This window comes from Anarrhichthys ocellatus, unplaced genomic scaffold, assembly GCF_004355925.1.
Source record: "Anarrhichthys ocellatus isolate YVR2014 unplaced genomic scaffold, GSC_Weel_1.0 scaffold3, whole genome shotgun sequence".
In the NCBI taxonomy this organism is placed as follows: Eukaryota; Metazoa; Chordata; class Actinopteri; order Perciformes; family Anarhichadidae; genus Anarrhichthys; species Anarrhichthys ocellatus.
Window position 1 is genome coordinate 4345746 of NW_022280033.1, and position 17343 is coordinate 4363088.

At 42.7% G+C, this 17343-nt stretch overlaps 1 protein-coding gene across 7 annotated transcripts in view; it reads right to left on the reverse strand.

Annotated features, from left to right (window-relative positions):
* The window catches only part of ccdc88ab (coiled-coil domain containing 88Ab), a 63021-nt gene that overhangs the window by 12727 nt on the left and 32951 nt on the right, over positions 1-17343 (reverse strand). For all 7 annotated transcript variants that reach the window (XM_031875172.1, XM_031875154.1, XM_031875182.1 and 4 more), the window contains exons 5-26: positions 16829-16887; positions 16036-16119; positions 15723-15863; positions 14660-14832; positions 10920-11001; positions 10218-10376; positions 9512-9658; positions 9262-9406; positions 8608-8786; positions 7576-7713; positions 6239-6422; positions 5963-6093; positions 5308-5601; positions 4779-4961; positions 3993-4271; positions 3731-3855; positions 3226-3364; positions 2454-2630; positions 2179-2340; positions 936-1213; positions 518-661; positions 153-339 (exon numbers count right to left, since the gene is read on the reverse strand). In XM_031875172.1, the coding sequence (XP_031731032.1) occupies positions 153-339; positions 518-661; positions 936-1213; positions 2179-2340; positions 2454-2630; positions 3226-3364; positions 3731-3855; positions 3993-4271; positions 4779-4961; positions 5308-5601; positions 5963-6093; positions 6239-6422; positions 7576-7713; positions 8608-8786; positions 9262-9406; positions 9512-9658; positions 10218-10376; positions 10920-11001; positions 14660-14832; positions 15723-15863; positions 16036-16119; positions 16829-16887 (3590 nt within the window). The remainder of the gene's footprint in view (positions 1-152; positions 340-517; positions 662-935; positions 1214-2178; positions 2341-2453; positions 2631-3225; positions 3365-3730; positions 3856-3992; positions 4272-4778; positions 4962-5307; positions 5602-5962; positions 6094-6238; positions 6423-7575; positions 7714-8607; positions 8787-9261; positions 9407-9511; positions 9659-10217; positions 10377-10919; positions 11002-14659; positions 14833-15722; positions 15864-16035; positions 16120-16828; positions 16888-17343) is intronic.

Here is a 17343-nt window from a genome sequence, read left to right on the forward strand (position 1 = left end):
ATCCACAACACAGCTGGCTTAAGAAGTCGTCTCTACAAATATGACACATTAAAAGAGGTTAACCCGCCAAAGGACAGCTGGCTTTCAAAGTAGCACACATAACACGTAATGGGAAATTACAGAGAAGATAAGATAAATGGGCGTCTCCTCACCTCGCACTGATTGGTGAGCTTGGTGGAGGTGATGTCCAGCTGCTGGTACTGCTCCCTCAGTTTAGAGAACTCGGCCTCCAGCTTGGTCTGGTCCAGCTTGGCGCTGTTCAGCTGGGTCTTCACGGTCTTATGGTCCAGCTGGAGATTGTCATTGTCCTTCACCAGTTGACGATGGGTATTATTCAGCCTGAGGAGAGGGCAGAAGGATTCCTAAATATATAGATGCATGTGAAAGGGGCTTTTCATAGAAACATATGGTGTAATTTAAGGAAAATATCACTTTGTTAAAATGTTGTAATATGTCTTATTCATACATTTGAATAGTGTTTAAGGTAAAAATAAATATTGATACAGGTTGAGCTGACCTATCATTTTCTTCTTTGAGCAGTTTGTACTGGTCAGCTGTGGATCGGTGCGTTTGAATCTCTAGCGCCATTCTTTCCTGCTGCTCCTTCAGATTTCTCTCCAGATCCTCCAGGTCTCCCTTCCTCTGCAAGAGCTGCTTGTACCTGCATGCATAAATTAACACACATTAAAAAATGCTCAATCAGCTCATAAAGACAAATATTTAAGTAAGACAAGAAGGAATACAAAGCACATGTATTATTATTATTATCCAAAGGGGACCTACAGTTTCCCCTAGTTGCTCAGCATGGTTGTTTTTGTGATTGTTTAATACTGACCTCATAAGACAATGTTTAAAAGGCCAAAGTAGTGTCTAAAGCTACGAGACTTAAACTGTAATTAGACGTGCCCATCCCATGCTCCTAAACCCAGCCTCACTTGTCCTCCAGGTCCCTGTGCTGCTGCTCCAGGCTCTTGTGGGAGCCCTTCAGATCCCCATGCTTTCCGATCAGGGCTTCATACTCGGCCGCCTGCCTCTCGTGGAGCGCCGCCAGCTTCTCGTGATCGCGGAGGAGCAGCTCGTAGGTGGACCTCAGCTCCTCTTTGTCCTTCAGGGCTCCCTCGCGTTCACCCTCCACGCTGCTCTGCTGGCTCTGCAACTGGGCGTTCTGGGCCATGAGGGCTGCACTCTTGGAGCTCAGGGTGGAGTTCTCCACCTGCAGGACAGGGCAAGGACAGGGCAAAGAGAGATATTAGATTAAAATAAGTTTTGTTATTATTATTGTGATCTGTGACATGTACTGGGCTCTTTAAATCAAGCATCAGAGGACTTGTGTGTAATGTAAGTAGAGGTTGTTGCTGTTTTTGTCTACAGAGGGCACTGTGTCTCTGTTCAGTTTGTTCTCCCCCTTTGTAAACTCTATCTATACAACATCAGCAGGAAAACTGTTTCTTTTCAAGTTTCCTTTGTGGTCACGACGGTTTCCTGGTCTCAAGCCCCTCTTCAATCATGACTAACGTGTGTACTGACACACACACACACACACACACACACACACACACACACACACAGCACCTGGACATAATGTGTGTGTGACACTCTTTCTGTACCTTTAAACAGTGACAGCTTTTCAACGCCAGTACACACACATCAAGAGAGACACACCCACAGAGACAGCTAGACGCTACTGGATGGTCAGTATAAATCCTGTCGCCCATAAGCAGGGTTTGAAGTGCTGCTAAACAGGGAGTCCAAGTCTAAATCCATACAGGGAGCTCAGCAGCCTGGCAAGGCAACTGCACAAACGGAGCAATGTTGAAAGAAGGCGGAATAGCTTCTCTGTTGTTTTGCATGACATACATTGTTCAATATATCACATTATGATGTGCGTTTGATATCTTGATGTAAAATCTACTCGTCCGTTATCCTTTTCTGTATCAACTGAGTGTTTCTACCAAAGATTGTGGTCTATAGTGTCTTGTGAGTGTGAGGCAGATTATTTTAGCAGTAATATGAACTTGTTACAGTCTGCCCACATTCGTGGATTTGAGTTGGATACAAATCTGTATTAATTACATGTGTAACTGATTTCTTTTCTGCATGTGTAGTGTAATCCTCTGCGAGGAACAGTCATCCACAGCCTACTGGACACTGCATCGTGTAGAATGTGTGAAGGATTACCTGCAGCTTGGCGTTCTGCGTTTGTAGTGACGTATTGTTCTCCTGTAATGAAGCGGTCTGTCTCTGCACGGCCACGATCTGAGCCTGCAGGTTGGAGCTTTGAGTTTCCAGTTGTTTGAGCTGGCACCTCAGGGCCGCCTTCTCAGCCTGCAGCGTGGCATTCTGGGGAAAAGGGATGCATAATATAAAGATATTGGATAAACAACAACACACAACCCAAAACCATACATTTTTGGAAAAGTCACACAATACATCCTGATATTGTGCTAACTTACATTCCTCTCCACCTCAATGAGTCTGTCTTTGACTTTCAGCAGTTCTCTGGTGGCTTCATGACTTTCTTTCTCCCATTTACCGAAAGCCTGAGGGTTCTCCCCTCCCCTAGGGGGCGAGCTCTGCACCATCCTCTCCTCCTCCTCCCTCTGACGCAGCGCCTCATAGTTTTTCTTCACCTGGAGAGAGACACGCGAGTCAACACATAACTCAGTGTTTTTTTGTGCTCCTTCAGTACAATAAAACATAAATATCATGTGAATCCCAGACAGCTGGAAAATACTGCTCCAGGCTCAACAGTAAAAATACTAAAAGATAAAAGGAGACTACATTAGTAGAACATGGCATGAGTAATGAGTACAGCAGCAGACATGATCCATTATAGGTTCACAGCTGAAACTCAGAGGTCATCTACAGAGGCTTCAACTTTTCCACTCAGACCTTTAGCTTTGATTCAAAACATACGCCACCCTAAAGGAAAGCAGACATACTCCGCTCCATCTCGTTCACAGACTGCTGCCGCCTCATGAATAGATAAACTGGCGATATAAGTGGAAGAGTGGACGAATAAATAATGTATCGCCCTTGAGAAGCCCTCAGTGTTTTCAGTGTTTTGGACTGCAGCGCAAATATTTTGGCGTTTTTTGGCTTCGTGGGAGGAATGTGATTTTCTACTGGCTCCTCTGTACTGTGGTTGAGCTAAGCTTCTGCATGCAGCACATCCAACATGTACTTCTACGTTTAACAGTATGGATCTGTGCATGTGTTACTGACTGTCTTGAGCTCCTGGCGTAGCTGCTGGTTGAGGTTGGAGGACTCCTGCAGTCTGGCCTCTAGGGCGGCGATCTTCTCCTCTTTAATCTCCAAAGATGATTTTAGAGTCGACTCCAGTCTGGTTTCCAGGAGCCTAAACCTGAAAATAAATACTCAAGTTAGCTCTGTGTGTGCATTTGCGTCTTCGGTCTAGAGTGTGATCACACATTTGTAATCCTAAACACAGCTAATGCATTATCATCGTCAGTGCCACAGCACAGCAAGGCCAACTGACTTCTTGGCAAAGAGTGTAGCAGGTGTGGGAGATATCGGCTCAGAAAACTCCCACAGGATGATTCTTCAATAGACTCAGAATGGTTAAAACTTCAACACCTGATTTAAAATGGGCCACCTTGGGGACTTATTTGGACTGTACTGAGTTCTTATTTTAGCTCCGAGTTCTCCGTTTTAAGAGCCATCACAGAACAGTGAACTTTGCGGTTTGTGTGTCTTTGTGAAATGATACCTGTCGCTAGAGCTCTCGTCATTCAGCAGCCTCTCTTTGTTCAGTCCAATCTTCTCCAACTCATGGGTCAGTTTGTCCAGATCATTATTCATCTGCTGAGTCCGCAGCTTCTCACTCACAAGCTCCTAAACACACGCACACAGTTATTCATCAATACACTTCCTGCACCAACAAAAGATGACGACGGATAAATCTGGAAGCCTGTGAAGCGAAGTCTCAAGACATGTTGGAATAACTGTTGTTTGCAGACTTCTATTCTTACCTCTCGGAGTGCGTTGAGGGTCTTCTTGTCAATGGTGCTCAGTTTGACCAGCTCCTTGTTCTCTCTCTCCAGGTCTTTGACTCTGGTGCAGGAGTCCCTGAAGAAGATCATCTCCTTGCCCATGGTCCGGTTCTCTTTCTCCAAGGTGGAGATGCGCTGGTTGTCGTCGTCCAGCTTGGAGTCGCGGATCTCGGCCTGCTGCCTCAGCCGCTTGTTCTCCTTCTCCAGGAACTTCTTGTCTTTCTCTAGCTGGGAGCTTTCCTGCTCCAGAACCTTGTTCTGTGGGATAACAGGACGCAATGCAGAGCAGACGGCTAAAACATGATTTGGTGGAATTTACTCTTAGTCTCTCTTAGCCTTGTAAATACATGTTTGGCAAAAAGGGCCAAAAATCAAATTTTGCCAAATAATCTGGGGTAATCCAACTCTGCTGGGTAACGCGTTGCAGTTTTATCAGAAGGAACTAAATGAGTGGCGGTGCTGCTCAAGTTCCAAATTTTCACATTATTTATTTTAACACACAATATTCTTCAGACTGCTGCATCACAAAGACACTCTTCCGTCAGCCTCAACTACAATTTCGGGCCAATCTGATTGACCTCATTCTGCCAGGCAGAACCAATCCATCCCCAAAAAAAGTCACAGAAGCTGTTTCAGTAAAACCCGTACAGCTATCCAAATTGATGATCTTGTTCTGCTCCAGAGAAGAGTGCAGTCCAAAAATCTGTATACTTTTTTTTAACAGACTCAAAATTCTGTTGCAAGTGAAACAGTTTATTTTCCTACCTCCTGTTCCAGCTGCTCCAGGCGTTTACTGGAGATCTTGAGCTCCTCCAGGTTGCGTTGGAGGGTTTGATTCTCAGTCTCCACCTCTTGCAGCTCTTCCTCCAACTGTTGAATCTTTTTGCTGCTGTTCTCTAAAGACTTCTGCAGGCGCTGGTTCTCTGTATCTAGGCCCTGGTAACTCATCTGGGACAGGAAAAGCCAGATTAGGATATTAAAAGCATCCATGAACTAGTTGCGCTGCTCCCTGATGCCATCATATGCCCGATCCCCTGCAACCTACCTGTAAAAATGTTCATCTATGATAATAAAGGTGCCATTACCTCTACAGCTGTTCCGCACATCACAAGTTGTCTCTGTTAAGGACCATTTAACTCACACTGGTGCCGTTTAAACACTTTAACTAGCAGTAGTCTGCTTTTTATTTCTCAAAGAAAGCTTTTTGCCGTTCATGGTTACATTTTAGCTCCGTCTTATTGCTCTCTAATAACAGAAGTACTCGCTGTATGACTGGCATTTGCTGAAGTTTTACCTCTAATCTCTCCGTCTTTTTGGACGAGGCTCTGAGCAGTTCCATGCTGCGCTTCAAATGGCTCCTCTCACTCTCCAGCTCCCTGTTCTCGGCCTCCAGCTGAGCGGCCTTAGCGCCCGCTGACCGGAGACTCTCAGCCGAGCGCCGAAGTTCCAGGTTTTCATACTCCAGCTGGGAGTTCTCCTTTTCCAGAGCCTCCAGCTGGAAGGCCATGTTCTTCAGAGTGTCCAGCTTCTTCTTCAGACGACGGCCCTCCGCCTCCAGATCCGTGTTCTCCTTCTCCAAAGAAGACACCTACACGTACACAAGGGATGATTAAAGATGAGGAGTCGAGTGTTTCTGTCTGACAACACCAAGTTAATCCTGATAGTGTTGTGTAATGGCGGCCCAAAACTCTCTACTGTACTTTATTGGCACAGCTTCAAATGTATTAGAAAATAATGCTTTAATGTTACATATAAAGGCATTACATATTTTGCAGTAATTTCTCATGTCACAGCTACATTTACCTAATTGATTTGGAGAGCAACTAACATGGAACAGAGGCTATTGAAGTTGGACCATCTGGGGAAACTTGCTCTGACTGACTAACGGAGCATACAGACACGCCGTCATCGCAAACTACAAACCAGGTAGAAAACTAAATGCACCAGACCTTTTCACAGGTGATTCCAAGACTGGCTACTTTCTTCTGCAGGCTCTCATTGTCCCTTTCCAGCTTCTGCATCAGAACCTCCAACTCTTCAGCTCGCTCACCTTTCTCCTTCACCACTTCAAGCTCCTTACCTGCATTAGAAAATACAGAAGGCACAACCAGAACGTTAATCATGTGAATTCAAAATGAAAGAAAACAAGGAAGTTAATGAAAAGAAAACTGTCAAAATACTGATTCCAATGAACCACAGAAACAGTTAAAAAGCGCGTCACTTACGAAGCTGTTTCCTTTCAAACTCGATCTTATTGAGTTTGGCGGTTGTCTCGCAGATGGACTCGTGGAGAATGCGATTCTCTTTCTCCACATCCTTGACCCGGGCCTCAGTACCAACCTGGCAGCGCTGGCGCAGAGACGACACCGTCTGGCTCAAGTGCTTGTTCTCCTGCTCCAGACCCTTCAGCTGGAAAACAGATATCAGAGTTTTAAAGACAGCGTTTATAACCAACTGGATCAAATTGAACACAGTAATCTGTGAGTGCAGCTCGTCGTGTTTTCTCTGGCTCATCAAAGCTGGATTTTACAAATCAGACGGTTAAACTAATTAAAGGTGTCAGATTCGGGTCTAACAGCTACAAAGTCCTTGCAGACACAGAGAGAGGCTGAATCCGGGCCACAGAGTACCAGAAATCTCTGTAGTCAATAAAACATAGCGGCAGTTCCACCTAATAGTTCTTTCAGCCAAATGCAAATCAATTGCACAAAGATTGCTCTCAAAAGAACTCCGTATAGACTTTAGTAAATTGCACAGCTTAGTCATGTTCTTGGAGCTTCCTGGAACGAGAATCAATGATGGTTTTGTGGAGAGAGCAGCATCTATGACGCACAGTCTCAAAGCTCCGTTTGTCTGAATGTGTTGGTGCATCCGACCATAAGCTTGTCCAGGATACAGACTGTAACGTTAACGATATTCCAAAGCACATGAATGCTTGATGTGATTACAGTCGCTCTCAGAACAGTCGGTCTGTATAAGATATTAGGTTTACTGCACTTACTTGTTCTGCACAATGAGTGAATTCAGGAAAAATGCCATTCAAGTAATTTATCACTCAGAAGATTTAATACACATACATAAGGGTGTGAATCTTTTGCAATCTAAAACGATTCTCGATTCAGTACATAGGTTCAGGACCTACGCCGGTCCGCTGTGCGCAATAAAGGCAGTGTGACAAATGATGTCATAAAAGCAGAGTTAGGTGGGAATAAGATTGTTTTTTAATGTTTTTATATATGAAAAAGTTTTATAAACTAATTGCAATAATGTAAGCACACAGAATGAAACATCTATTCATGCTAAACTTGCACAAATAAACACGTTTTACTAAAAGGTTTACTATTTCTAAATTAATATCGATTTCAAGTATACCAAGTTCAAGTTATACAAAAAAAATTAAATGCAGCCTGTTACATAAATACAATTATTTTATTTCTCAGAGATTTGCCATTTTCAAAACTAAAAAGTTATAGTTTTGGGATAAGCTTCCCAAATTAAATCTGTGTGTGTGTGTGTGTGTGTGTGAGTGAGTGAGTGAGTGAGAGTGTGTGTGTGTGCATACCTGTCTCTCAGAGTTCTCTCTGAGTGTTTCCAGAGTCTTCTCCAGTAAAGCCTTTTCCTTCATTAGGTCAGTACTGAGTGACTCCGCACTGCGGAGCGACTCTCTGTCTGTTGTCAGTTCACTCCCCAACTGCTCCAACTGTAAACAATGTCAACGTAACATTTTAAGAAGACACAAACTATCTCGATTGGGATTTAATGTCCGTGACGAACAGTGATGGTGGCTCTGTAACAAATGAATCATATATTTCTAATATAATATGTGATTCCCAGTCACAAAGAAGCCGGTGCAATTATTAGTCCACGATACAAATATATAATGCATCACCTCATTCTGTCACAGCTCTGCAGAAAATCGCACACAAGTTAATGTATGGACACACTCTACCAGGAGCTGCATTCACATTTTAATGTGTTTTGGCTCTAAACCTCAAGTCACTTGGAAATAAATTTCCCACTTTGGATTTTCCCTTTGTGAGAGAGAAACACAATTTCATGCTTTTTATTCAGAGGGCACAGAGAGAGAGGCTTATGTTTCTGAAAATAGCTGAGACACGTCTCTTAGCGAGGGGCGTTTGGGTGTCAAAGACTGGAGAGAAAAGGCAATGCAGGGGTTGTGTGGATTTACAGCTTTGCTTTCATCCTCCTATCCACCCCTCTCTATACTCTCTCCCTCTTTCTCTTTCTATTTGTCACTATCGCTGCGTGAAAAACCCTAAAGCCAAGTGTTGGGGTGATATATTATGGAAGAGTGCCGGTCCAATATGCTAATCATGGTGGTGACCGTGATGAGGGGCAGAAAATTAAACTGTAATTCCAACCGATGCCGTGAAGTGAAATGTAAAAAAAACAAAAAAACAATGAAGCCCTGGGATACCCCACAAAAGAATAGTATCAAAAAATACTTTGGACTGATACAGTATCAGATATCATATTAGTATGCTAATGACATTTCTCCAGAAAAAATGAATAGGAAATTATTAAGAACTTTCAACCACAGAAAAAAAACACTGAAATACACAGTCCGGCTTACTTTCTGGTTCAGTCTGTGGTTTTCCTGGTTGATTTTTGCCAGTTTTGTCACAGTGTCCTGACTGGCGGCTCCTCTGAGCTCCTCCACAGTCTTCAGCAGGGTCTGGTTTTCTTTCTCCAGCTTCAACAGACGGCTGGAGGTCAGCTCATTCACCTCCTCACCCAGAGACTTCTGAGGGGCTGAGTCAATGACAGCAAGAAAATGTGGATTATACATCAACAATTTAACAAATACGAAATAATTAAATCAATGTTTGGTTTAGATTTTTGGTGTCAAAACCACAGTCCATCAAAAAATAAATAAATACACAGCCCCTGGGACCAACTTCAGAGGTCTTAAAGCTTTTAAAGTGCCATTTTAACAAACACACAACATAAAGTCTTTATCCAGATCCCTGGCTAGTTAAACCTCTTAACAGCTTTTATAATCCAAATGCACAGATTACCCTCCAAGAGCCACTGAATATTAATTACAGGTCTTAATCAAGTGGAAGGAAAACCCAGTGGAGGCCGGCAAATGCCGAAGGGCCATGGGGATGACGCCAGGGCAAAGAGCCAATGAGCAAAGCCGGGTCTGTCGGCCTTCTGAAGCCTTCAAGCTGGTCAAATCAGGTGACTGTCAGCTGCAAGATACTTTGCTTCATCTTCTTCTTACCGTCAGTCAGTTCTGGTGTCTTGGATAGTTGCTCCAGTTCCCAGCCCAGATGCACGGACTCATCCATGCTCTGTTTCTGGGCCATCTCAAGCACAAGGTTCTCCTCCATCAGCTCCTCCATACGTTTACGGTCCATGTCCCTCTCCTGGAGATAATAGAGATGGACGGTGTGTTGCGATAAACAAATGCTCAACACTTGAGTGCTTGTCTAGCTCTAAGACTCATCACACTGATCTATAAATCATCTCACCATCTCCAGGTCATGCATCTTGGATTTGAGCTGCAGACTCTCTTTCTCCAGGAGGTGCAGTTTGTCAGAGCGTGTCCGGCTCGCATCCAGCTGCTCCTCCAACATGCTCTTAGTCTCCAACAGGACCTGGTTGTCCTCCTTCAACTCCTACAGAAACCACCACATCAACAGAGAATGCAAGTTAAACAACAAAACATAAACACTGGAGCCAGTGCAAGAAACATGTTTGTCTTCTTCATAAAATGTATATTATTAAAAGTATGAGCAGAAATGGAAATAAATTTTACATTTGTAAAAGGTTGGCACCAAATACTAAGGTGTCTAAAATAACATTGAGTGAAATATACAAATATTCACTTGATATTAACATGGTGTAGATACTATGTATGTATGGCGAGCAAACAGTTGCAAATACCCCTGTAATTCAATACATCAATTTACAGTACATTTTTTTTTATTCCTGAAAAACACTAGCATCATGAGATTATGCTGCATGGACAGTCATTGGGACCTTTTATATGGGTCACATGTTGCTTGCGTTCACAACATGGCCAGTTGGAACTAAAATGATGAAGTCATGTTTATGTTTTAGCAACAGCTAGTTCCTTTAATGTCAGCAACCCGATGCTAAATTATCCCCGGGGTGTCTTTTACCAAACACTGTCATCGTGGCTTGAAGTAACGCTCTGAGTGGGCAGTCGTGTACCTCGACTCTGGCCTTGTAAAAATCAATGTCGTGAAGTCTCTCCTTGTATCGGCTCAGCTCGCTCTCCAGTTTGTCGACACGGATTGCTTTCTCTCTGAGTGCGTCCAGCTCGTCACGGTACGCCCGCGCCGATCGAGCGTCCGACACCAACTGGTAGCTCTGCAGGAGTTGACAGCCAAATATGTAGAGCATAAATATGTGGATATGCACATCTCTAGATGAGGAATCACGTGAACAAAGATGTGAACAGATATACAATCATGAATCAAAAGCTACAGTCAGTGGACTGTAATCTTGTATGACAGACTGTTATTTATTCACAGATAATCTACCAAAGGCTCGGCTGTTACATAAACGGATAAAGAACAGAACAAACTCTACACACTATCAATTACCACAGGCACGCAGACACCTACACGTCCTCCGTGCCCTGAACTTATCCACCTTGTTTACAGCATTTAGTTTGTCAGCCTGCTGCCCACTTCAAAATCAAAAGCCGTGCGAGGCTGTTGCTAGACTAAAGATAGCTCTAATAGCCTGTAATGAGCTAAGTCACTAGCTAGCTGATTAAAGTCTGGCAGCGCTGCAGACATAAAGTACTGAACAAAGAGGAGGGAGCAGCAGGTGACGGGGGGATGAAGTCATATGAATGTTTGTGTGCATGTAGGTGTGTGAGGGATCACCGTGACTACGTTGCGTTACCTCTTGCTGAAACCTCTTGAGCTCCACTTCCATGTTGTCAAGCTCCTGCCTGGTGTCCAAAAGCTGCTCACTCTTCTCCTCTCTGAAAAAAGAGAGCGGGAGGGAGAGGAGTTAAACAAGGAGAGCGTGGGAAAAAAGGTCACAGGATGTAACCTAGAAAGAGGAAGGACAAAAAAGGCAAGAAAAATAGGATGTTTTGTGTCTCTGCTTCTGTGATAAACATTAAACTGTACAGTGACAATCACGGGCCACATTAACAAGGGCATTCCTTTAGGGCTGTTTCCATTTCACAGCTTGCAGCTAAATCGTTTAATGGTAGCAGCCTATTGACATACTAACACAGAAATATCACATTTTACATAACCTGCCTAAAAAGCTTCACCATCTTAACTTAACTTTTAAGTATTTTAGTTTCAGTCGGTAGGCATTTTGATAATAAATTTGGTTGTTTCCGTAAACGATTGCTGTTAATAATGCAAGACTATGGAGTTTAAGCATCATTTTTAACTGAAGAGTGAACTAAAGACTCAACTAAAAATATTTAAAAGCAATCCTACTTTTCTAAGTGGAGGCCATTGAGTCGGTACATTTCACTAAATTTCTAAATTTGATAAGATTAAGTATTGAGGCTACTGAAATCTTAAACTGTACTGTTAGCATTCAAACATAGCATACGCAACATCCCGTTAGGCATAATAGGCCTTTGTTGAAAGACAAAAATATAAAATTCACATGTTGATTTCAAGACATCAATAAACCAAATAACCCATTCTCTTGTGTAAAAATAGCCTATTGTGTCCGATGCGTCTGAGCTGTGATGGTCATGACATCATGTCTTTCCTGTGTCCTGCCTTGAATTCAGCTAATAATAAACAGCCTTCTTCATCACACTCAGCATAACACACAATGACAAACAGTGAGGGGAAAGACAGCGATAATAAAAACTGAAGAAAGGTCAGAGTCCTGTGACTACTTCAGGGGTAAAGATACTCTGGAGAATCCTCTACAACAGAGAAGATCAGAGAAGGAGAGAAGAAAGTTTTACATCCGATTGCGCAAGTGTTGCAAAACATAGAATTAAATGAGTCACTCTTTCACCCTCAATAGCAGGGTCTCACTCTCCTGTATCCATATGTTTAAGTGACAGCGAATACGGCAGCCTGACATTTGCCGTCTATGCGAGTGTGTGTGTGCGTGCGTGCGTAAATTCTCCCGGCTCCTTCCAACCATCGAGGGAGAATGTGTCACACTGCTTTGAAGGAAAACGACTGCATTCCTGAGATGCTCTCTCTGTCTGTGTGTGTGTSTGTGTGTGTGTGTGTGTGTGTGTGTGTGTGTGTGTGTGTGTGTAACTCCAACACTGAACATCTGATGGCCTACAGCCATTGACTACAGCTCTCTGGAGACTCAGGTTGCATCTCAATAAGCAAAAGACATCCTTCTTTTCTTTCATTTATCTCCTTCCTTACACAGTTAACGTTATTTGGAAAGTATGAGTCGACATGCAGGCAGGATTTTCCTTTACCCAGTTCTGTTTTTGTTTCATCAGTTAACCCCCTCCTGCATCCTGCAGCCCCCTGTCCTACGATCACAAACACCTGTCAACCTTAGAATGGAAGATTAGCTGTGGGCTCATATTATGGATGCAGCTGGCTCTGCCGCTTATGTTAATGGTTTAACACGAGCTGCATCTGCGCACGCACAGACACAAACACTTGTATGCACTGCTGTCTTTGAAAAGCCAAGAAACAAAGGCAACCTTTTCCAGGCCACTCCATGTCTGACTGGTAGTCTTCCTCATCCTCATTTTAATATTTCCATAACCCTACATTTGTAATACTTTTGAACTGTTTCTTCACTATAATAGCATGCCAAGGAACAAATCTCTCTGACTGTGCTGAGAAACTAAAACAGGTACAATACATTTATATTCAAAGCTAACACAGGACCTTTAGAGGTAAATGAATGGAAGCAGTATGAAATACGTTTTTGGCCTGGGAATCAGGTTAACACTCACGCTGAAGAATAGCATCTCCAAATATGACCCTAACTGTGTTTCATAGTGTAGGTATAAACTCAGTGTGTGTGTGAGCTTGAACAGGAGGAGGGAAAGCAGCAGCTTTATCTAACATATTAACAAACAGACCACTGAACCATTCATCCCCCCCCTGGCTCTAACCTGGTCTCCTTCTGACACACACAAACAACCCTAAACAGTGTAAACACAATTCTCCATTTGTATGCAGAGACACAATATTTGTCTATGTGCATGCAGCCAGACACAATAAACACTCCTCTGCCTGGGAGAAGAAACTGCATCATGTGAGCAGACTACATCAGCGTGCACTGACTTTAAGCCCTTTTTCCTTGTCTGGCCCATCACAACAACAAGTAACACCATGGCAACCAACAAACAAAATAACTCAATGGCATGTCGGGTGATGTTCTAAAGCCCTATTTAGGTCTACTGAAGAAATCATCATAATGTAGGTCAAGGATGTATAAGAGATGTCTACTGTGATGAATGTCAGACCTTTTCAGCACACAAACGAGTTAAGACTCAAGGAAAGAGGCTTCTCAGTGTTCGTGTGACCAAGCAGAGGGTGAGCTGCATTCCGAGTTACAACCAATTGTTAAAGAACAATAAAGTCAAATAGACAATGGCATGTGTGTGGGCTGAATGCAAAGGAGACAGAAAAAGATCTCCTGCAAACTACAGGGGCAGAATGACTCAGCATTCAAATACGATCAAAGGCATTTTCCAAATCATTAGGATCGCTAGGAGATACAATGATCACGATAACTTGTTGAAATACGTTTTTCAACGTGCTAAGGTGATAAACATTCTTCTACACTGGAAGTCAGATCCACTCAATCATGCAAATGATTCCCTTGAAGTAGGACCGACGCATTATCTGACATGACAGTCATTGAAATCTAATCCATGATTAGCTTAAGTGGGGATTTTAATCTTGAAAACAAAGAAAGTACACAATACCTCAGGTTCTGTCAAAGCATTCAGTAACAAAACAGACTTGAGGCCAGCCAGTCTGATAAATTAGATGTGATGTTTGTGGAACATTTAAATACTTCCCCTTGTCAGAAGGCGCTCCCTTTCTTCTGACTGGTCTGTGTTGACCATTAAGCTTTTGTCTGGCAAGGGATTATAGCACTTTAAAAAGGAAGCTCTATTATTCATAGGCAGAATTTAAAAGGCCAAACAATTATGCGTGTGTGTGTCTGTGTGGTGCAGTATGACCTCTTAACAGCCTGGTCTTATGTGAGTAATGGAGATGTAGGGAGGAAATGAACCGCTGGTCTCTATGATTCTTCCGCTCTGCATAGTCACCGTCTTTAAAGCATCCCGTTTGAGGCTCGGATGAAGTCATTAAAACTCATAACTACTAAGAGCATACACTCATAGGGCGCTCCCGTCAGGAATGTGATGAAGAATACCATTCTGCTTAAAGTATAGCCTTTCCATGACCTAAACATTTTAGAACTTCCTGATTTGTCAATATTGTTTAGTTAGAGGATGTAACCAGTCAGGTCTCCAAACAGATAGTAAATAAATGGTAAATAGTTAGGGTCTAATTCCAGCAAGTTATCCTTTTGTACATAGGTCTTGAGTTTGTCTCTGGCTAACTCTGGAGGTGTAGTTCCTGTTTTTCTGCATTCGATCACCTTTGACCAATCTCAGTATTTATTTTATATCTAGCTGATAAAGCCGTGGCACTCACAGTTCCTGTCGAAGGCGTCTGATCTTGGCCTTGGCATCGGCCAACTCCACAGAGAGGTGCTGACGGCTTTCGGTCCTCCTCATACTGGGAGAGTCACCGGGAGACTGGGTCGGACAGGGAGTCAGTGGAGACAGCTGCACACAGTCTCTCTCCTGGGTTAACTCCACTATAGTCTGCATGGAAAGAGGGAAAAAAGAAGAAGAATGGACAGGTAGTGAGATTTCTAGCTGTGTAGGTGAGTACAACAGTGCGTTAATAGAAGTCAGTTTTGACTTCTCAAAACCAGACTCAATAAGAGAACATACTACAAATAGTGTTAAAACAGAAATGTAATTTCTCATTTGTATTTAGGGGAACTAAGCATTATTGCTATGTCCTGAAACGGCAGCAGTTACAAGTAGAAGTCAACAATTGGACTAGCATTGACAACAAAGAGGAGAGTTGATCCATGGATTCACCCAAAGCACCCTGACTACCTAAAACTAGAACATAGGCAAGAGGGCAAAAAGTATACCCAAAGTCCCACACACAGCCGATTTTGATCTATTGCCCCAGAAAGGAAATGGGATTTTAATTGAGAGCGGCTGGACTACACAGTGATAATCTGGAGGCTATTAGAGCCCCCGACACACACACACAAAAAGATCGGCTATCATCTGCACCCTATGGGTTGGAAACTAATTCAATGACACATATACTCCAAGTAAAAAGCGCACACACACACACACGCACACACACACACACGAGACAGTTAACAGTTTCAACCCTTCCTTCCTGAGGCTGCTCTTTTGTGGCAACGTAAAAAAAGGGAAAAGTTTCCACATAACCCCGACTAGAAATAGCCCACCATTTTCACTATCACAGTTCTGTTCGAAGAACTGTAACAAACATCCAGAAAAACCCACCGCACGAAACCTCCCCCCACATACATAGAAAGAGAATATAAAAACACACAAACACACTCTTTACTAGTTTCCTGCATCGTCTATTGTACCCGTTTATTGCTGAGGTTGCTTTATTATTATTATTATATTAGCACACACACACACACACAAGTTATTACCTCCAGCTGTGTGTCCCTGTCATCCACCAGGCGTTTGAGGTGGAAAGCCAGGTTTCTGGAGAGGCTGTCCAGGTCCTCAGGAGGCATTTCCCCACTTTCCAACCACTGCAGGTCCACCACATTCTCCTGATTATGAGTCACCTAAAACCACAAACATTCATGACACTTTGTCAGACTTAGCAAAAGTTTAAAATGAACTATTCCACCATTAGCAAAGTGTACATTCGATGAGTGGTAACAAAGCTAAATGAGGTCTAGGAGATGAAATATCTTAATTGTCTCCATGCTTTGGTTTTCTATAGAGGAGAAATACCTCTTGGATGTGGGATGCTATGGAAGCTTTGGTGTCAAAGTCCAGAGTCTGGATACACTCGATGTACTCTTCCTTCTTCTCGCACTGTAAACAGAGGTGGGAAGAAGAGAAGAAGAAAGACATTGATAATGTTACAGTGTAAGGTGGGTCAGGCACCAACTGGAGGTTAATGGAGCGACATTGCAGATACGTGACAGACTGATCAGATATACATTTCCAGGAAGTTGTATTTAGGAACGAAGTCTAGTCTTCAAACGTGACTTTATCTTCTGGATAGATCAAAGATCATTTTCCTCTCTGGTTGGCAGAAGATGAGATAAGAACAAAACTCAGCACTACATATGTAAGCTCTTGTTCGCTGTGTGCTAATTTTTACTCCGCACCAGGTCTTTAATGTAAGCTTGAAGTAGACAGAATATTAAGTCAGAGTAACGCGCATGAATGCAACTATAGTGTCTTTTTGCTAAAACAATAGAGCGTGTGAAAGGTCTATGCCCTTGTCTGAATGCAATCAGAGCTGAATAGGGCTTTGTCTCAAGACAGGAAATCCATTAGATTAAAGCATTAGCTGTACAAAAGAGTTAAATCATTTTATCAAAAGGGAGCAAATGGCTGTTATCAAGGAAGGGTGAATCAAATGGAGACTGGCTTTGAAGTTAAGGTCCATACCAGAGCACGATTACTGCCTTCATAACTCCCTAGATGAACCGCACCAGAGTTTGATTAAAACGGACTAAATATTGGCTTTTGAAAGCGCCCTTTAGTGTTTAGGTGGACTAAACTGGGCTCTTACCTGGACAGCGCAGCCTAGTAGCAGCAGCAACAGTTTCTTCACCTCCTCCAGACCTTGCTCTAAAGAAGAAAAAAAACACACAAAGACAACAAACCATTAAATCCGTCTCGTTTCTATTTTGTCTCGTCTGACATTCTGTTGAACCAGCTTTTGTGGTTTCATGAGGAGCAGCCTAACAACACAGAGGTTAGTGAACTAATTCTGTTGATAGATGTTTTATTGAGAGCGATCAGAAACATTGCCTCGAGCATGTCACCTCAAAAATGAGATCTGGTGATTCATGGAGGGTGTTAACCGACGTGGTTATATTTGTAAAAGCCTTTCTTTAAAATTAAGTCCTACAAAGTGCTTTGTAATAAAACATTGTCATTGTTTCCAATTAGAGCTATAACATTATCTAGGTTATAGCAGGTGTTTCCGAGACAGATCTTACTCATCTGCCTACTCTTGCACATATTCAAATGTATTTTCCTATAAAAAAAATAAATAAATAAATAAAAATCAAGATTTAGCTG